Source organism: Podarcis gaigeae, assembly GCF_964106915.1.
Source record: "Podarcis gaigeae genome assembly, chromosome: 3".
In the NCBI taxonomy this organism is placed as follows: Eukaryota; Metazoa; Chordata; class Lepidosauria; order Squamata; family Lacertidae; genus Podarcis; species Podarcis gaigeae.
Window position 1 is genome coordinate 73,414,561 of NC_139680.1, and position 21,789 is coordinate 73,436,349.

Below are 21,789 nucleotides of genomic sequence, written 5' to 3' on the forward strand. Positions count from 1 at the left end.
TCTTTGCAACAGCAATGCGATTTCTGTGTTTGAGAAAAAATAAAGTCGCCAGCTAATGGCAGAAGCCCGTGGTGCCAAGCACATCGGAAACAAATCACATGTATCTAAACGGGTTGCATTTGTATAAGGCATTTATTATGTAGTTTTACGTATAATTGTGGTAAACAGCTCTGATTTTCATTGTTACTAACAGCGGCGTATAAATACTTTTATAAATAAATAAAACACACAGCGCACGGGCTATTCTCAAGGTTTCACATATTTTTGAAAGAATCCCGCACAGCTGAATCCACCCACGTTGCGTCCCTTCGGGGCCCGGTTGCCATGGCGACAGCAAGAGGCAACGTCGCGCTCCCCCTCCTTTCACTTGCCCCGCCCCACTTGCCAGTCTCGGCGGAACGAAAACCAGCAAATCTAGAAATAGGCCGGGGAGTTTCCAGCCTCAAATCTCGCGGTGTTACATCGCTGCGTGCGTCTCGCGCGCGCGCGGGCAGGCGGGCGGAGCTGCGCTCGACTCTCTGTCAGAGGCTCCGGCGGCCTCTTCGATGGTGGGCGGTGGGCGAGCGGAGTGAGCTGGGGTGCGGCGCTAGGGTGAGCGCGGGCTCGGCGGCGGGCTCGGGTGGGGAGGTCGGCGGTGGGGAGGACGCTTCAGCAGTCAGTGGGCTTCCCCTTCCTCAGCTTGGCACTTTTTGCAGCAGCAGCGCCTGAGTGTAGGGGGCGGGGAAGCTTTTCGTTTACTCCCCCCCCCTCGCCCCGCTGCTTCTGGGACAGCTAAAGGCCGGGGAAGAAGGGGGGCTCTTCCTCCCGACCCCCCGAGAGATATGTGAGGGAGGCAGAATGCGAGGGAGGCGGCGGGGGGGGGCAAAGTCTTCTCTTAAAAGTGAGCTCCACGTTCTCCCCGCCCCTTGAGATTCCCGCCCACAATGCCTCCCTTCTCTCTCTCTTTCTTGCCCCCCCCCCGACCGAATTCCTTTTCGGAATCGGAAAGTTCGGGTAGATTTGTGTACAGAGTTCCACAGGTGGGGTCGAAGCACCGCTGTCTCTGCTTCTCTTTCGAGACTGGGTGCAACTCTTTCCAGGGAAAGCGAGGCTGCTGGTGGGCGTCCCGGACTTCGTCCGCCTCGGGGAAGATTTGCACAGGTTGTCGTGCCCAGTTGAAGGTGCCAAAACATGGGTGTGGTGGGGCAGAGTTGCGGAGCTGCCAGTGACAACCGGTGTTGCTGCTGCTTCTCTGGACAGGGTTGGGGGGCTGGTGACCTCGAGGGGCTCTTGTCCGGATAAGCAGCAGCAACAATGGTGTCAGAATGACAGCTCCTACCCACTGCATGTGCTGGTGTTGAAAAGCCTTTTTGACTTGGGCCCCAAAGATCTGAAGGAGTGCCTGCCAGCTCCCACATCGACCTGGCCAGGTGTAGCCTCCAGGTTGTGGAATAACTTCCTCACCAAGGTGTGTCTTGTGGCATCATTATATGCTTTGGGATTTTTGGTCAAGATGCACTTCTTTATCCAGGCCTTTTAGCCAAGTGGAGGACTTCCCACCTACTATGTTGCTGTCCTGTGCTGCCGTTTTGTTAATTGTGTTATTGGTTAGTTTTGTGGATTTATTGTATGACTTGGGGCGTTTTCATAAACTGCCTGGCTGGGACCTCATGATGAAAGGCAATTTTGTTTCTTATTGAAGCTGTTGTATACTTGTAGTATTCTGGCCTGTGTCCTTATTTCCCACTTTTTGTGCTTCTCATAACATTGGCATGTATTTTTGCTATTCAGAATTTAATGGGTTTTAGCCTTTATGTAGGACTAGCCTATGACACCAATGCAAAACCTGATCAATATCTTGTGTAGTATTCTCTGCACTCATGGTAGCTTCAGAGTTAATGCAGAGGCTGCAAAATAGGGCTCTGGGGCAGTGGGAGGGGAGAGAGAGAAAGAGACTGAGCCAGCCTAGAATCCAATGAATTCTGAACCACACCCACTGCCATTACAGTGGTGCCTCGCAAGACGAAATTAATTCGTTCCGCAAGTTTTTTCTTCTTGCGAGTTTTTCGTCTTGCGAAGCATGGTTTCCCATAGGAATGCATTGAAAATCAATTAATGCGTTCCTAGGGAGACCGCCTTCAGACCAGGTCCGGGGACAGTTTGTCCCCGGACCTCCTCTGAAGGCTGACGGGGGGAGGACTTTTCTCCCCACCGCCAGCCTTCAGAACAGCCTTCTGAAGGCTGGCGGTGGGAAGAAAAGCCCTTCTCCCGCCGCCAGCCTTCAGAAGAGTTCCCGCAGGGCTGCCTAGGCTGCGGATAGCAGCCTGCTGCCCAGCGCGCAGGGCGCTCTGAAGCAGAGCGCCCCTCGCGTGGGGCAGACATCTGCAGCTTGGGGAGCCCTGCACGACTTCCCTGCAGGGCTCTCCAAGCTGCGGATAGCAGCCTGCTGCCCCACGCGAGGGGCGCTCTTCTTCAGAGCGCCCCTCGCGCTGGGCAGACATTCGCAGCTTGGGGAGCCCTGCAGGACTTCCCCGCAGGGCTCTCCAAGTTGTGGATAGGGGCAGCAGGCTGCTATCCGCAGCTTGGAGAGCCCTGCGGGGAACTCTTCTGAAGGCTGGCGGGGGAGAAGGGCTTTTCTTCCCACCGCCAGCCTTCAGAACAGCCTTCTGAATGTTGGCGGTGGGGACGCTGCGCGCCTTCCCCTCTGTTCCCAGACCTGTCCTGAAGGCTTGCGGTGGGAGGAGGGCTTTCCTCCCCACCGCCAACATTCAGAATGCTGTTCTGAATGTTGGCGGTGGGGAGGAAAAACCCTCCTCCCACCGCAAACCCCGGGAACAGAGGAGAAGCGCTGCGCGCCTTCTACTCTGTTCCCGGACCTCCCACCGCAAGCCTTCAGGACAGGTCCGGGAACAGAGGAGAAGGCGCGCTGCGCTTCCCCGCTGTCCCCGGATATTTCCCTATGGGCTTTCGTCTTGTGAAGCAAGCCCATAGGGAAATTCGTCTTGCGAAGCCGCTAAAAATTGGAAAACCCTTTCGTCTTGCGGGTTTTTCGTTTAGCGAGGCATTCGTCTTGCGGGGCACCACTGTACCTTACAGTATCAGACCTGGTTGCGATGTGTGCTTCTGGCTGGCATAGCAGAGTTTTTCCTGCTCCTCCTACTACCTTTCCATGAGTGGCAGGGCTTTGGATGAGGTGTTGATTGCACTGTGCTGGCTGCAGTTAAGATTGCTCACTGTGTTGTATTTAGTATATTTGCATTATGTGTAGCTTGGCTCTTTGTGCCATTTGGATTACCTTGTTAACTTTACCGACTGTCTTGCATTGGTGTACCTGTGCAAACTGTTATGTGAGAGTAGTAGTGATTGCTAAGAGAGCACAAATTATTACAGCTTACAATGTGACAGTATGTTGACCGTCTACAAATATTCATAGCTACTCTCGGAGAAACGGAATCTTATTATTTGACAGTATAATTTCAAGTGACAGAACAAGATTTTTCTATATCCAACACAGGTGTTATGGCAGTCTACTGCAAGAGGGTCCTAGTAATACTGCTTGCTTTTCAAGGACTTCTAATAGCAACTGCTTATAATGAGGAAGAAGACATACCTGAAGAATGGATTCTCCTTCATGTGGTTCAAGGTCAGATTGGTGCTGGAAACTACAGCTACTTAAGGTTAAATCACGAAGGGAAGATAGTGCTTCAGATGCAGAGTTTAAAAGGGGATGCAGACTTGTACGTATCTGATGTGACCCTTCACCCCAGTTTTGATGATTATGAATTGCAGTCAGTAACTTGTGGTCAAGATGTCGTTTATGTGCCAGCGCACTTCCGCCGTCCAGTGGGAATAGGGATTTATGGCCATCCCTCTCATCTGGAAAGTGAATTTGAAATGAAAGTGTACTATGATCAAACAGTTGTGGAATCTCCATTTGGTGGTGGCTCCTACAATCCAGAAGATACAGATTTGAACCAGAAGCAGTTTCATGCAAGAGAAGATGAGTCTCAGGATGAAGAATCAGTCTTCTGGACTATACTAATTGGAATATTAAAATTAATACTTGAAATTCTGTTTTAGATTCAGAGCTAGACAACTGGTCTTCACATGTGAACAATATAGACAATTGAATGAATGCTATTATGTGAGCATTAGTACTAACTGATACTTTCTTTGCCAGGGAGGGGGAAATAAAGCCATAACTAATTTTGTATTGTAAACTTTTCCCACAGGTACACTGCAACAGGCACAGTATTTGTATAAGTTTTCTCTTAACTGATCAGGGTCAAATATGAATATTACAGTTCACTGTGACTTTGAATAAAACTGATTTTCTATACAAAGATTTTAAGAATAGTAAAAAGACTAATTTCCATACAGTATTTCAGCACATTTCAATTATAAATACTTTAACCTCTTCTGTATGAATACACTAGGAGCAAATACCATTTTTAAAATGCTAGCAGCTTTTGGAACATGAAAGCCATTTAACTAAGGCTGCTTTCATACGATATAAGATCCTAAAAAAGAAAATATGAATTATCCTCCTTTTCTTGTGGTTTGAAGGGAGAAGCATTGATTTAACAGACATAATTTGGCATGACCAATATAAGGTCTACATGATTTTTTGCTGTAAACCTAAATTCATTATATCATAGGAGATTTGTACCACTTGATGGATTTTTTTTTCTTGTCAGGCATTAGTACTCTGCTTAAAGGCAACTCCCATCAGAAAACAGTAATTGCCAACTAGTGATTCAGTCCTTTTCTTTGAGCTGTACAGAGAACACAATTGATTGCTATGCAATAAATAAAGTCTGTTGTGCAATGACTGCTATGCAGCAGCACTGTATCCATGAAACAATTGATAGATTTACAGAATTTCAACTGGGCACTTTCCCTTTGCATGGGATTTTCAAGCAAAACTACTGGAATAGAATGTATCCTTCCCTGTCCTCCTAAAATTAAAAACTTTATTTGGTGAAAAACATTTTGAGTGGTATTTTTCCTTATACAGAGTGGTAGGTAAATAGCACCAAGCTTAGCACTTGTTTTTGTGCAGTTATATATAAAGAGTGTAAATATTGATTTTAGCCTTCTTTGCTGTTCTTCCCTCTTCTTCCTCTGCCTCTGGGTATTGGAGGTTGTCTTTCGCAACAGTCACAAATCCAGCGACCTACAAAATTAGAATTGTCAGTTAACAGTAGAGCAAACATCTGCTACTATAAAATCGTCACTCACTTCAAGTGCTTTTGGGGAGCAGAGTACGGAAGGACACAAATGTTAATAAGATTGCAATCATATGTCCACTTTCTTGGTACTGTGTCCCAATGAAACTTGCTTTTAATTTGGCTGTTATTTTTGAATTTCATGCAACTTAAATTTCAGGGACCTTGAAGATTTTTTCCTCCTTCCCCACAGGCAGGTAAACAGATGCAGTGGTGGGAAGAAACTGTGCTTGCTTCTCAATTCTTTATATGATATGCTGAAAGCTATTCAGGGTTGGATATACCGGTGACACTCAAGTCATGTGAATTGTTCAAGAAGTATGTGCTGAGCCTCTTCAGTTTGTTTACTTAAATGTCAGTGCATCACTTAATATTCATGCTCCAACACTGAGAATGATTCCCTCTGAGACTGAAACAGCACATTATTGTTCATTTCAGTAAGCTTGAAAGTAGGGACAGCAGTACCCTACTTAATTATTTTCCCTAGGTAAATTTAGGTAGGTACTCATTCAGTGTGCTATAGGAAAAGAGCAAAATGGTGAATGAGGCACAGTGGGATTGGGTTAGCTTTAATGTCCTTTGTCCAATGAAGAAAACAGTTTGTTAAGTATAATTACATGCCTGAATGGGTATAACATCTGCTGTTTGATAAAGAACCACCTACATTTTTCGCTAGCTTCAAAAACCTGTTTGATTTACGATGTGTTTCTGAAAAGCTTTCAGTGGCTTACAACACTGACCATTTCTACTTGATTAAAGTCACATAAACTTAAACTACACACTGGGTGTGGGATTGGAGGAGGGGGGAAGAGAAGGTGTCAGTTCAATGAAACAACAGCACTGCCAAACCCATTGGGAATAATTTTCATCAGATGTCAGCTTCTCTCTAGTTAAGTTTCTGACATCCGACTTCCCATCTCCAATCTTTTTACTTCTTTCAATGTTTATTATCATACTGTTAAATCCTAAATTGCAAACACTTTTTATGAACAAGAATTGAGAGAGTAAATGAAGTGTGTAAGAAATAGCTGCCTCCAAGATTTCACTAAAATAGATACAAATGACATACAAAATGTTGAGATCTGAGCTTTTCTGAAAGGAGTGAAGCAAGATTGTGCTTCATTAATCTTGGATCTTGATTCAATCTCTGAACAAGAATAACTTATATAATTACCTGTTGGAATAGCACCAAGCCCCACACAAAACGTATGATAGCCACGGTCACACACATCACAGAACATCATTTCTTCCTCATGGTGAGGTTGCCCACATATAATGCATGTTTTACACTCCATACATTGCCAAGGGTAGGTCTTAATTATTGCAACAAGCTCTGCAGACATATCCAGACAGGATGGGTGGCCTAGATCAAAACCAGCAACGTTACTAGAATGGTCAAATGAAGCATCTTGAATGAGAATAATTAAAATGGTTTATTTCACAGAACATTTTGAGTTCATTTCGGCATGTTAGATATGCTAAATTAACTTTTTTTAAAAATTGCAAAAGCATTAGTTTGATTCTGCATTGCAGGTTGTTCTTTAAAATGGGTCATCACTTTAAATATTTAGAGATTTATTCAAAGCAGATTCTGTTACTTACCACTGTTATCACACTGGGAGCAGTGTATTAGTGCTTCAGCCTTCCCTTTCTTGTTGGACTCCTTACCCTTCAGACAAATTCCACATATAGCATTTGGAATGGCCTTTGGCTGGAAGGGTAGAAGAGGGCTATAAATTCATTCCAGAAGAATTGAGAACAGGTTTTCGTTTTTTTAAAAAAATGTACTTATTTTAACCTTTATAAATTAATGAACCTTGTGAGTGGTGTGGATCAAAGGGAATGATTAAAAATTGGCAAGCATTGATTATACTGGATACAGAAATGAACACACTATTCAAAACATGTACATGTATAGTTTACAAAATGTATCCCAGCCAAAGAAAGCGTATGTAATTAAAACTCTTTCATTTAAAAATGTCAATCAAATGATCAAATTACACAATGAATATGAATTTTACAAAGAAAAATGTTGATAATTTCTAATAATATTACAGATTGTCTATAGTCTGCACATGATGCATGAAAATCAGTAATGTGGGAACGTCTCTTGAAATGCAATTCATATTATTTGAACTATAAATATAAAATATATATGCTAAATCATATATGATGCTTTTTGCCTTCTACAAAGAGATTTGGCAAAACATTCTGAACTGAATTAATTAGCAGTTCATAGTGTTGTGTGTTGCCTTAATGCTAAAGTCTTGCAAAGAGCCACTGGCAACAATGTTATTAAGACCAGTGAGATGATTCACTATACAGTATAGAATAATTCATAGTAGTATAAAGGTGCTGTCTTAACATCAACTCAAACAAATGACCCAGCCAGCCTAGTATTTTCGCTCCTGAAAGGCAGATCTTGAATCTAGAGACTTGAACTTCAGCAAAGCCATAGGCAGAAATGTTTCCCAGCACAGCTGAGTCTTGCTGATTGAAGCCTGCTAGGTTATCTCATGTTTATCAGTTGAAGCCAATGCCGAAATGAAGCAAGCTGCAATTGGACACTTAGCTATGGGCATGTGAAACAAGATCTGACCCCGTCGCTAGCAAATATAAGATCAGAAACAGAGAGCAGGTTATAAATATATAGCCAACTTAGTCCCACAGACTGCAGCCAGTTTGGTTCGTCCTGACAATTGTCTGCACTTTCAATGTGCAAAACACTGTCCCCTGTTATTCTTTGTCGTTATGTGACAAAGAGATGGAACTCTAGCTCATACCACCCTTGAACAGGGTAGTTACCAATTCTATCCCTTATGCAATTGAGTTTGCATACAGTATTAATTGTTGTCTACATACAAGGGTAGCTTCTGCTGGCATTAAGAGATACTGTATGTATCTATACCTGAAACACCTTGTCATGTTACGCTAGCAGAATGGGAACCTCCAGGTGTGAACTTGCATATTTGGTATAACTAGAAGTTTTTGCTTTGAAGAAGAACCATATTTGCTTAGCAAAACAAGCACCAAAACATCTGAACATATCCCCAGCTTTGAAAGAGTGAGAAGTGTGAGCAGGTAGAACTTTGCAAAGCCAATAAGGAAAGGAGGTGGAGCTTTAAACAAATTAATGTGGAATGGTCTCTCATGCTAGTTTTCTAAACATTCGGACAATGAAATGTTAACAGCTACCCTTGCTAAATACACATCCCTGTCAGTATTGTTTTGGTTCTGCTGAGAGAAGCAGCATAGATTTGAGGTGTTCTGATTGCTGTTAAGTAATGAAAAGTACTGGTTTATAAAAACTTTGCTTATCAAATGCAGAAATCTACAGTGGTACTTCGGGTTACATACGCTTCGGGTTACATACGCTTCAGGTTACAGACTCCGCTAACCCAGAAATAGTACCTCGGGTTAAGAACTTTGCTTCAGGATGAGAACAGAAATCGTGCTCTGGTGGCGTGACGGCAGCGGGAAGCCCCATTAGCTAAAGTGGTGCTTCAGGTTACGAACAGTTTCAGGTTAAGAACGGACCTCCGGAACGAATTAAGTACTTAACCCGAGGTACCACTGTAGGTTCTGTAGAACTTACTGTATAAGCAAAATAAAAGTGAAAAATCAAACCTTAACACTGATTTTTTTAAAATTTTAACCCAGTATTTCCTAATAATTTCTAAACTGCAGAGAAGTACATACTAATAATCCTTAGTCTGATTTCCTAGAATATTTGAATATCTAAATTAAACTAGGGCTTCAGAGCACTTTAACTAGCCTGGCCTCCAGAGGTTTGTTTAAATACCCACAAGGCATTTATAAACAGCTTGTTTTCCAAAAGATGACAGAAGCATTCATGAATAATTTTTTGCTTATTTATTTTTTAAAAAAGCATAGTCCACCTGTTTTATACATAAATATAATTGAATGATAAAAGGAGACTAACATTCACAAATGTCTCTACAAAATAATAAATACCACGAAAGAGAAAACATACATATAAAAATTTTCTATTACCTATTCTACTCCTACTGTTATACCTTTTTATACCCTGCGCCTACCAACAAAATATTAAACCTCATTCCTGCAGTGATCTCCCTCTTGTATTGCTACATTCTATGAGTAATGTTTGTGTTTTAAGTTATATCAATATAAAACAAAACAGCAAGTGCACTTCTCTAATTCTCTTTACCGTATGTATATTCTACTGAAGTGGTACACAGTAGCAACCTCTCTTTCAGTCACCCAAAGCAGAACAACCTTTGAGTCACTAGATCTGTGCTGTGGTATGTGCAGTTAATACTATGATACTTAAATGCGAAAACACTGGTGAAGGTGCAGTTATTAATAACGTTTCCCCCTAGTCCTAGTTCCACAAAACTAGGAGTGAAACAGTCACAGCGTGCTAGTTAAAGACCCTCCAAAGACATTGGAGTGTTCCCCTATCAAAATGAAATAGAAGGGAAAGCCTGTTCACATTTCAAAGCAATTTTAAGTGAAAACAGAAAAATAAAAATGGCTTTGCGGGAACATTGGAAAACACTGTTTGACCTACTGTTCTCCTAATCATATTCCACTCGACAAAAGAGATGAGGGGAAAAAAGAGTTCCTGGCTTGCTGCTCCCAAAATTGGTTTTATGACAAAGGCTGCAATCCAGACACAAGCTGATTAAATCCCATTGAAAACACTGGCCTGGTTCATATGTAGCATCCCTGGTCCAGGGTTTAATCTAACTAAATCTTACTCAGAGTAGACTCATTGAAATTAACGAACATGACAAGATTAGGTCCATTAATTTCAAAAGGTTGCTGTGAGTAAAACTTAGTTGACTATCACCCCTTGGGATTATATCTGACCTAGTCATACCAGGAATGGATCCACAGAAATAAATTAAGTGCATTTATTTCAATGCTTTGCAGATTCCATGAAGTTTTCCTGGTGGGTTAAACTACAGTTTCCAGGTTTGGCAGATGACGGATGGGGAAGATGGAGAGCTCAAACTCTTTGCTTGCTCCCACTCCAAAACCATGGTTTCTTGGACCAGAAATGTGACACTTGAACAAGACCAATGGAATTTCAGCAGCTAAACTGTAGCTAAATCAAAAATAGTTTACAAGCACACCATGTTTCCGAAAATTACTTTGCCGGAAAATAAGTTCTTCCTGTTTTCATAGTAACGGAATGTAAATTGAAAAATTCTGGGATGGGGGAAAGGGCAAGTCAGTCTCTTGCTACATGCTCAACATATGTGCAAATCTCCCTTATTCTGAGAAAAGAATACTGCATGTGCAATTATAACAGCCAGTCCTTCATCAATTGCAGTAAAAATTAATGGCTATAAAGGAATGGTATATCATGAGGAGGAAAAAAATGTTTCAATAGTTTAAAAATAGTAAAAGTTAAACAGAAGTTAAAAGGAGAAAAACTCTTAACATTTGCTTTCTGTAGCATAACAATAGTATGCCTGGATATTGTAAATCTTCTTAAGCTTGAATTTTAGTTTTAGAGTGAATATTGTAATTTAAAGACTGGTAAAGGATGATAAATGGATAGTGCATGTTGCATAATAAAATCATTATATATTCCTGGGACATTAGTTGAAGTCCCATTTTCAGCACATAATGTATAAAAGAAATACCTGTTATAGATAGTTCTCTATCTATCTGTCATGTTTTAATAAGCTCCATAAAATCTATCATGTGTTTAAAATCATCCTGGCCTTACATTTGGGGAAGTGTAAGTTATAGTGAGAATAGCCATAAACTGTGGGGGAGAGTGGGTGGGTTGTTGGCATCATTGTGTTTTCAAAGTAGTTTCTGCTATCTTCTTGGGGTCCAATGCACCAGGAAAGACTCCAACAGCAGCACCATTGAAATGAATGGCAGCAGCAAGAGCACAATAAGCATTCACAACAGGAGATCTTGCATAGAGCTTTCCTGTGATTCATCTAGACTTACTAGAATATGCTTTTGAACCAGTGACCAGCAATCACTGGGATCCATTTTTGAATCCAAGTACTGAAAAAAGATAGTTTTATCTTTAGCAGTCACAAGCCTCGCCAATCACTTCTTTATGCTATCCCTTCACAATGAAAGGCTAGCCAAACATTTGCTGAATCTTATGGACTTTGTTCACATAATACTTAAAAGTTCAAAAATGCTACTAAGCCTTTCAAGCTTCATCTTTGGATTTCATAAAATTACATTACTGGCATGAGTTTAAGTCTGCAATAAAGTAAACATTTTGCAATGCAAATATGTAAAAATAGACATGTTCTGCAAAAGTTTAAATCTCTTATTTGCATCATGTAAAATTATTCCTGAAATGAGATATAGATGACATATAACATTTCTGTAATATAGTCTAAAGGTATTTATCCTGTTAAAACAATATTCCTGCAAGTCTTTTCCAACAGAAGCTGCGCAATGCAAACTGGAAAGTGAACAGTTTGATTTGGGGGGGCGGGGGAATAAGCAATTAAAATAAATGATGCAGTTTGGTAACAGTTTGCAGAACTTTAAAATTAGGTTACTTGTGCTACACAACTTCTCAGGCTAGATATTGTTTAACAATCATGCTGGCAGCTCAGAATTACCATCCTTAACTTTCTTCCTGTACCCTTTCTAATCCACATGCCTTATCTTCTTCCAACTATAGTATAAAGCAAATATCCCCTTGGTTTCAATGGAAACCAAATAGCTTGCTTTTTATTTTCCTTAACACTAAATATGAATTTCCGCTGAAATATGAAAAATACTTTTAATCCTAAACTGAAATCCATCCGTTGATAATTACAAAACTGGATGTAATCATCACTGTTCAAACATGACAAGTTTAAGATAAGGTTCTGAGATTCTGGACCTGTTCAGATACTACCGCTTCCCCACTCAACTTTCTGTGCAATGATATCACAGGCAATCTCAGGATCGCATACTTTCTCTCTACCCCACCCCCCATAATTGAACACACAATGTGACTGCAGCAGGAGATCCCATTTTTTAGTCCACAATCTCCCCTACCCTATGATACGGAACCATTTTCTAAATTACAGAGTCGGATATCTATATACTGGCAAGGTTAGGGAGATGCTCACATTCAAAAGTGGAGACCTTCAAGTTTAGTCATTATTCACACAATTAGGAGAAGGGGCACAGAGGAAGCATGTGAGTCCCAAGAGCAGCTCCTGACCCTCACTGCCCATAGAGGTAAGGGTGAAAACGTATTGTCTAAATGGTTTCTTACAAGGTTAACTGAATATTTCCCCCTGCAAACAACAGTGCAGTGCTGCTCAAATCAAATCTAGGTTCCCAGCATCCTACATTCTAGAGAAATGTTAAGATTACTATTACCAAATCACTTTCTAAACAATTAAAATGCTTTTGACCTGTAAAGAGTTAAGAAAATATATGTGCAAAGTTTTTGCAACATTTTTACAGTCCAGTCCACACATGAGCAAGGTATTTTAATTCAACCCCAACGGGATATTTGATATGTAACCATCTACCTTATAATGACAATAAAAGAACAGAACACCCCCCCCACCCTGCAAAACGAGAGGGGGAACTTCATTTATAATGGGGTTTCATGCTGCAGTTGCTTAGGAACCAATTTAAGTATAGAAAATAGAAGCCACTCCACAGCCAGGGTAACAAACAGTAAGGCCCCAAGTAAAATAAAGCAACAGGAAGTAAAGAAGCGAACAGGAATGCATAACAGGAGAGCAGCTAGCCAAGTATAGTAAGCAGAAGTTCCATATTTTTGAAAAAACAAAGTTAAATGTTTCAGGGAGAGAGGCTGGTCAGTAAAGAAGCTGAGTCAGGGGCTTTTTTCTTCTACCTTGTACCCAGGAACTGACTTGGATACAGATCGTTTGGAACCCTCTTTTCTTGGTGTAGAGTTTTTCTCTCTTGTTTTTTGTCTTCCCTGAATAGGTTCCTCCTGGTTTTCAGGGGGGCATTCACCTTCAGACACATTGCCAGATGAGTTGTCCTATAACAAAAGCACCATCATTTTATTGGTTTGCTTGGAGTGGACAAAGGAAAAAATGATCTCTTTCTAAACGTCAAACTTCGCTTTCTTTACTCTGAAGAATAGGGCAGTTATTCACCACAGAGGTACCCAATGAAATAACTAATAGCCTGGCCCTTCAATCCAGCGCTCTGTTGATGGAGTGCTAGGGATCACATTTAACAAGTCTTAAGAATGGCACAAGGTTAAATGATTAGACCTCAACCAGAAACAACAATAGGTATATAGACAAGAATACAATTCAAAAATATCTCTAGTGCTTTATTCTTACAAAACACTTGGATGATAATAGGGTATTTATCCTCTGTATTTTCTGAAGTTTTTGTTTATCTAGCTATATATGAAAGCACACATACATAGGCAAACACTGCTTTAGCTCACCGAATTGCCTTTGATTTTCCTCTTTTCATCACCACGCTCTTCTGCATCATCAGAATCTCCATCACTATCCAGTGCAGGCAGCTCTGGATCTAAGGGAGGCTCATAAAGAGCTGTATTGAGCGGCAAATATCGAAGCTCATCTGGAGAGTACCTGAAGTGAAAAAGTAATTATTTTCAGTACCATCTTTTGATACACTATGTATACACTGTATGGCAATAAGGGATAATACAAACAGCTTGGACTTCAAAATCTACTTTTCAGTGATTCAACTATGATGAATAAATTTGTATCTGAAAGGTAACAATAAAACAATTGTATATACAGTTCGATTTCATGCATATGCAAAATCGCCACATAGTCAAAAGCTTCTGGCTGGAAGTGGGGGAGCCCACACATGCAGGACCTCCCTGTGTCTCCACTGCCAGAGGAAGAAACAGCAAGGAAGCAGTGAAGGCATATGGGGGAAGAAGAAATCTTGCTCCCTTGGAGGAAAGATAAGCAGGGAAGCGGTAGAGGCAGAAAAAGGAAGAAGAAACCTGGTTTCCTCCGCTGCAGAAGGGAGAGGAAAGGTAGACAGGGCAAGAGGCAGGCAGAAGCTGCAACTTCATCTCAGATCCACTCCAGCATTTTTATTCTGCCTACATCTCTCTCTGTCCACCTCTGCTCCATTCCACAACCCAGGGAGCCAGGGTTTCTTCTTCCTCCATCTGCTTCCCTGCTCATCTTTCAGGTGTCTTCTGCCTCTGTCAGCCTCTCTGCCCTTCTACCTTAGTCTCTCCCCCTCCTCCACTGCAACCATCCCCAGGATGGCAACCGCGTGTATAACAGAATTCCTGCAAGTAAAATGTGTGAAAGCACTGTATATAAAGAGATATGTTTTGTAGACCCTACGTACTGTACACCATTGCCATGCAATTTGGAGTGACACAGGAATGTTTTCTCATTTGTTAAAATCCTGATCTTCTGAATCCAATCTAAAGTACATGCTGAACAAGGCAATTCTTATATTTAGTTATTTTATATTTATATAGAGAGGTAACTAAGCCAGGTTTGCCAAGCTTGCCCTTTAAAAGTATGTCATTCCCTTATATATATTTGGGGGTTTTTATTTCTACAAGCTACATTTTCCTAAAGCAATAAAGAATTAGTGCTTGTTTGCTTTTCCCGCCACTTTTGCAAGAACTTTTCCTTTTGTGTTGCGACTTTTAGATTACAAGCCTAAAGGCAGGGACTGTTTCATTACTGATATTTGCAAGCTGCTCTGACAGCCTTTCCTCCCCACTGGCTGAACAGCACAGTAAAATGCTTTCAAGAAATAAAACAATCAGCTACAGCAGAACAAATGTTATTTCATTATTTTTACAATTACCTTTTATAGTACTCCTGAAACTGGCCTGGTATGAGAGACACTGGATAAGGACTAACCTTTGTCCTTTCTGTAGGTAAGATTTTATATTTTCCTTGAGGCACCTGGATAACCTGGATTGTTAACAGAAAAAATAAGGAGCTCATTTCCTACATTTAATGAAGTGGCTTGCTTTTCCAAATGATCATTTAGCTAGATTCATTGGAACTATGAAATTTCTGTGGCCAACTCGCCCTAATGCATAATGCATCATGTAACCTGAGATTCAGTTCCAATAGATTGGATAAAATTACCAGATCTTCCATACCCCAAGGAGTGGATCACATCCCAAGGAGTGGATCACGCAGCTACTGATTAAAAATTCTGTACAGATGGTGAAGCATTAGTATTGCGTGCACCCCCAGGTACATGTTAAATAATGTGACCTAGGCTGCATGTATCTACATATATTTATGTGTTTTCTGGATCACAATGGTATGGCATATGCATATTGTGTAGGAATATCTGTAGTGTGACCCTCCATTCCACATCCCAGAATTTTGCTGTGTAATTGCATCAATCAGCCTAAGAGGGGATTAGGGCAAGCAGATCCATACTCCTAATCGCTTTACACTGTGGCTGAGGGGCAGGGAGAGGCAAAAGAACATGGTCCAAGTTCCCCACTCTGTGTACAGAATTAACGTTCAAGAAACACACCTGAAGTGGCAGTTTTCCTATGTGCTCCCATAAAATAAAATAAAATTCCTTATCTTTTCCATCAGAACAGAATACAAAATAAAACATAAAGAATGAATATTGCTAAAATGCATTTGTGATCTGAAACACTGATTATTCCATTTTCATATTTCTTTTTATAAACAAAAAGGGAGCAGTTGTACTGGAAGTGAAGCAATATAGGGATGGCAAAACCTTGTTGTGCATCTCAAAGCATCAAGAGTAAAAGAGGGTGAGCTCACAGTGATTTCAGTCTGGAGTAATTCAAAACCCAATCAAAATAATGTTTCACTGTTGTAAACCAGTGGTGACTATTGGGCTACTCCAGAGGGCAGTGGCAAGATCTGAGAAAGGCAGTTCCCTGCTCAATCAAGAAAAAAACTGGATAAATAACTTCCAACTGTATTCTCTCTCCTGAAAAATATCTACTGAGGTTTAAATAAAATGCTATATTTTCCAACACCTCCCCCCTCCCCCTCCCCCAATCTGGCATCTTTACTATAGGTAACAAGAAGCTACCTATAGTCATTTGAGCAAAAAAGTTAAGCCATCCTACATGTGTCTGTAAATCAAAATAGGCCCTTCTTTCTTCCATTCGTTCCCGGTTTAAGTTGCTGTTGAACTCGGCAGCTTTCTTGGCAGCTTTCTTAATGTATTCTGGAACTTTACTTGCTTCAACTTTCTGTGTGTTCTGCTGTTGCATTTGCTGAAACAGATTTTTTTCCCATTAGTTCACAAGCTGCAGAAGCTATCTATCCCAATAGACATTTAATACGTTCCAAGATTGTAAACATCTTCACAAATAAATTTGGAGACAGAACTTACAGAATACTCTTTATAGTGATCGGTTATTCGTTGGCGTTCTTTTTCTTGAAGTATGACAGAGTACTCAGCATGTTTCGCCGGGTATTCTTTAATCATCAGATCAATTACTTCATCACTGCGTAAGGCTGTGAGACCTAAGTTACATCAAAAAGTCACTTGTGCAATTTCATTACAAAATAATTAAGGGCTTTGGGGGTTTTAGTTCTTTTTAAAGATTTGTAGCCATCCTAACTTAGAGCATCAGTGCAGTGCAAAGTGTGTGTGACAACTGCACAATGATTCACCCCACAGAATTTCGGAATCAAGTTCTGACATCTCCTGCTCCAAATGCTGTATTGTTTTATTGTCTATTTTAATTATGGATTTTTACATTTTATATTAGCGTAACTGATTTTTATAGTTTGTAAACTGCTTTGTAAACTACTGGTCTTAAGCAGTTACATAAATTAATAAATAAACATATTACATATTTTCAGTTTATTCCCAATCCACTTTAAGGAGCAATGAAGTAATAATCTTTTGAATAACAGTTTCCACATCTTCACAAGTTTATTGCTAAAAAAGTAAAAACTGAATAATCTCTCCTACATTTTACTCTCTTGGAAATGTTTACATACTTCATTTTTTTAAAAGGAAAAAATGCCCTTTTTGTCCTTACCTAAGGTACACTGTGTTTCTGTAATGACGTTTAACTCTCTGAGGTAGAGTTTCTCTTTGTGAGATAGATCTCGTCTTTCTAAATCTCCAGGAAAAGGGAGGAAAAGTAGTAAAAAAGAAAGTGTAAAGGATTTTTGCAACCTCTCCAAAAGTACAAAATAAATATAGCTGTGTTGTAGTTAAATTTCACTCAGGTACTTATAATAGAAAGTTACTGCTTCAGTCACAGGAAACAATAATAAGATAACCCATGCAGGGAATATTATGCTTTTTGCCTTTACCAAACCTGACAAGCATGTTGGGCCGGGGGAAGGGAAGTCACCACTGCTTCCCCTAGCCCACCTTTTCACCAAGTCAAAAACAGGGGTAAGTCTACTTATACACAAAAAATGAGAATGTGCTGTAATAAGCCCCCTGCTCAAATTAAAGGTAGCTACAGGCATTCAAACAAGTTGCAACAGAAGAGATGTAAGTGACTTGCCCATTTATTTGTTGTGCTTTTTCTGCAAAGTATGAAGCATGGACCCATCCATCATCTATGCAGCAGAATGCACAAGTTCCAAGAATACGTGGTACTCCCACATCTGATCATAAAGTAGATGTGTGATTCCACAATTGCACAGGAATTACAATCACTTTTGCTTCCTTTGTTGCTGTTTATCCTTCATGCTCACAGTCATGTTGAGAGGAATGTCCTCATTGTTCCCTTATTGACACAGAGGGAACCTGAGGTTGAATGACAGTAACTGGCTCAAGACTACCAGCAACAATCTGCGGAAACCAAACAACTGAAATGTTCATTACTGTGGATAACGAATAAAATATTATTTCAATTCTTTTTTTATTAAAGGGTTTAAAAAATGAACAGAATTGCTTTAAAGCCTCATCTTTTCAAAGTACCCCAAGTCAGGCACTCAAGACACAGACAAAAATCACAAAAATAACATTTTAAAATGTCAATCATGTTTTCATAGATATCAATGAAAAAAGAGACAAAAACCAAATGTGCCATTCTCATATAATACATTCCCAAAGGAAGCTGAGGAATTCTGTAGTCAAGAGCAAAATAATAGGAGCCTCAATAGTCCTAGATGAAAACACATTCATACATCCTCATGGATGCACATTTGATTTGTAACACTTCACATAAGGATTTCTAACATTAATACCTGGATATTTTCGCTTAAAGGAGGTCACGCCCAAGTATTCACTGACTTGCTCTTGAAGCATATAGTATTCTCCAGTTTCATCAGGTGGCCATTTGTACTCTATCAGGTTTTCAGCTGGAAAGTAGCTAAAGCTAAACACATAAAGATCAAGCTTGAAACAATCAGTATTTAATTAATTAATTAATTACTTCTTAAATTTATAATAATTTAATTATACGTCCTTCACCCATAGATCTCAGAGCAGTTCACAACATAAAACTACAAGATAAAAATGAAATACATAATGAAAACAAGAACAAAAAAACAAGCAAACCAATAACCCTGCAGTCCACCGTCCATCATTGTATCCCACATACCATTTCACTTGCTCCATAGAAGGATTATTTGTTTATTTACTTAAATTGTTAACCACCTGGACACGCTTCAGGTGGAATTTTTATTTTTAGAATATAAATTTTAAAAACTGCCCTTTATTTCATGGACTATGTTCCAACTGTTAGATGTTAAAATGCCCCATTTGCGGGTTAGTAATGGTGTCCTATAATATGCTGCTTCTTTTTATAAAAAAAAGAAAACCCCAAATTTCGACTTTCTAGGTAGAGTGAGGCAACTAAATAATAAGAGGCACAGTTCCAGTGTACCTTTTTGAGAAAGAAAAGTACTTACAATCTATTTTCAAATTCCTATCGTGACCATCTCTGACTCCACGAGTACAAAATTTCAGAGCTGTAGTTCATTGGAGTTACCCTAACTAGCTTGAGGGTAAACAAGTGAGGGTCAGACATATATTTCCTATCTCTATTTAAACAATCTGGAACATATTGGGAAAAGTTAGATACCATATGCATCTAGAGAAGAAAAAATCATAATGCATGATAATACCTAAGGTCCTGACTTGAAGTTTCACAACTTCGGGAACTGTCCCCTGAGCCCATGCGTCGTCTTTTTGATGGTTGGCTGCCATCGTTTGAATTCTCTTCTGTATCATCCTACATAAAGAGCAATGTGACAAATGTTGAAAAACAGAGCTCCCAGGACTTACAACACATATTCATCAGAGACCTAGAATATAATTATTCTGGATTTTAAGACCCTAAATCAAGATTGAGGACCTGCCCATGGCATACATCCCCATCCAGTCTGCATCCTCTCCACAGCCTCAACCCCTCCTCCCTGGCCTACATCAGTGGGTGTCTCCTGATGCTTCCTCTCCCTTTTTCTGACAGAAATGTTCAGGAAGCAAGCTCAACTGAGAACTGCCACTTCATGGCCCTGAGCAATTTGAAGCAGCAGTTCCTGAAGCTGGGATGGTGGAGAGAGGCAGGGTGGCCCTACCCATCACCAGAAAGTGGTTTCCAACAGATTACCACCACCACCCCACCCTTGAAATGAAGCCCTTGGCAAAGAGAGAAAAAGGTTTCCTGGCTTCTGCTTTAATTAGTTTAGGATCTGATTATTTGTTTTATTTATTTACTGAATTTGTAAAGCCATAACAGATGCTCTCTAGCTAGCTCACAAAGACGAAACCAAATATTAAAGTACAGTACAAAACTATGAAAATAGTAATAGATTAAACAACTGAAACACAATTTTAAAAGTTCAGAATTCAGTTTTGAAATGCTCTCCAAGTCCAACAATTTATATGTTATTTGTATTACAATTTGTATTCTATGGAATTACAATCACTGCAAGAAACAGAAAAATCATTATGTGGTCTGCCAAGCCCACCAGCAATTTTCAAGTAGGGAAAGAAGTTTGGAAACCACTGTTCAAGAATCTGTGATAATATAACAAGGGATGCTGGGGTAAGAGGGACTTCTTGGATTAAATGCATTTTATGGGATCAGACTACAGCATATATCACTGACAGTGTGAGATATAATTATTTGCAGAAGCTGAAAATATTCTGAAAGTATCATGCTGCCCCCAAAGGGAATGCTATATGATGTTTCAGTAAGACTAAAATCCTAAATATACAAGCTGGAAAAGAATCCCATTAGTGGGACTTACTTCCAGTAAACAGGCTTGCCGAGGTAGATAACCATATGGGAAAGACAGCAACAAGAGAATCTACTATATATATGAAAGTGAATTACCAACACTAGAGAGACCAAGAAACAAAACTCAGGATAGGGCTATGCAGATGAACAGGTAGGTTGGGTGCTTGAAGTGGGGAGGAGGGGTTACCACCAGAAGCAAATTTATCTGCCACCCCATGGTGTCCCCCCAAAGACCCTTTAATTTCTTCTAAGTGAACACGGCCATTCACTCCTGTAGGGGAAAATAAAGCACTGGATTTGCGATACTGTTGAAGGCAAAACCTATTTTGACACTGCCGCCGCGGAATCCTAACAGGAATCCCACAGAAGGATCCTATGGTGGAGGGTGCGCTCTATGCCACTGCCGTAGATCCTTTGCAATATATGTCCACTTTTTCACACACACACACACACACACACACACACACACACACACAATCTTCCATCAGAACATCTTGCGAGCGAAATGTAAATGTCACGGAGGGGTTGTAATGCGGATAGACCAAGGGTGGGCAGGGAACCTGTGGCCCTCCACGTGTTGTTGGGACTCCGCCTTCCATTAGCCCCAGCCAGCTTGGCCAATGGTCAGGAATGATGGGAGCCCAACGCCATTCGGAGGATCGCAGGTTCCCCATCCCTAGTGATGTAGTCATATGCGCAGCATCAACTTTTAGTCCCAGCAACAGTACAGCCTATAGGCTCACGAAAAGGATGATGAAGGAACCGAGCAGCTTCAGATCCAATGGGATCCTGGATACAAGAACCACTGGATTCCCCTCTGCAGGGGCGAAATAAACACAAAGCGAAGGGGAGAGCGAAGCGGCAACTTCAAGGAAAGCGCTCCTGCCCATCAGCCTTGGAGGGGGGGGCGGGGGCGCGGAGGCTTTTGGGAGCCTCGTCTCCAAGGCAACGGCAGGGGCGGAGGCTCCTTTCGTTTCCTCAGGGATGAGCCCGGGGGCGGGGAGGCGGCCGAGGCAATAGGGCCGCTCGGTAGGTCCCTGCCGAGAGTCCTTCACAACCTGCCTTTTCTCGCCGGAGGTCGCCCGTTATTTATTTGTTTATTCTCCCGCCCCGGCAGGCCGAGTCGCCTGAGAGAGGACGGCCGCCTCCTCCTGCTATTGCTGCCCCGCTCACCTTGAGAGACTGGGCTCCAGGCGTGGCCGGGTCGCTGTCACACACCCGCGGGGACAGGACGGCCGCCATCACCACCAACAACGCCGCCGCCGCCGGCCACGGACGGACTGGCGCGGCTAGAAAGGCTCTTTGTCCCCGCCCCCCCTCCGTTTTTTTCCTGGAGTCCTGCCGCGCCGAAGGACAGCGCCACCTGCCCGCTTGGAGGTGGTAGCGCAGCCGCCGTCGTGACAGCAGCCTCGCCCCCGTTCTCTTGGCTCTTGGGGGCGGAGC

At 41.3% G+C, this 21,789-nt stretch overlaps 2 protein-coding genes across 7 annotated transcripts; one reads left to right on the top strand and one right to left on the bottom strand.

The window, feature by feature from the left end:
• The first annotated feature begins 309 nt into the window (after window positions 1-309).
• LOC310841528 (UPF0669 protein C6orf120 homolog) lies at window positions 310-4,967 on the top strand. Of its 5 annotated transcripts, none has more exons than XM_083732777.1 (2): window positions 310-619; window positions 3,494-4,967. In XM_083732777.1, the coding sequence occupies exons 1-2, from the start codon at window positions 325-327 to the stop codon at window positions 4,057-4,059; spliced, it is 861 nt and encodes a 286-aa protein (XP_083588903.1). In that variant the 5' UTR covers window positions 310-324; the 3' UTR covers window positions 4,060-4,967. The 5 variants fall into 5 exon arrangements, with proteins under 5 accessions (XP_083588903.1, XP_083588904.1, XP_083588906.1 ...); XM_083732778.1 differs by having other exon boundaries at window positions 471-591; XM_083732780.1 differs by having other exon boundaries at window positions 518-578.
• Window positions 4,936-21,679, bottom strand: PHF10 (PHD finger protein 10). 2 transcript variants are annotated; one of them, XM_083732554.1, is made up of 12 exons: window positions 21,520-21,679; window positions 19,229-19,335; window positions 18,347-18,477; window positions 17,179-17,256; window positions 16,521-16,654; window positions 16,252-16,401; window positions 14,985-15,094; window positions 13,615-13,765; window positions 13,042-13,194; window positions 6,810-6,918; window positions 6,382-6,570; window positions 4,936-5,155 (listed from the first exon to the last, which is right to left on the bottom strand). In XM_083732554.1, exons 1-12 carry the CDS (start codon window positions 21,586-21,588, stop codon window positions 5,070-5,072), a joined length of 1,467 nt encoding a protein of 488 aa, XP_083588680.1. In that variant the 5' UTR covers window positions 21,589-21,679; the 3' UTR covers window positions 4,936-5,069. The 2 variants fall into 2 exon arrangements, with proteins under 2 accessions (XP_083588680.1, XP_083588679.1); XM_083732553.1 differs by having other exon boundaries at window positions 17,179-17,262.
• Between the last annotated feature and the right edge of the window lie 110 nt (window positions 21,680-21,789).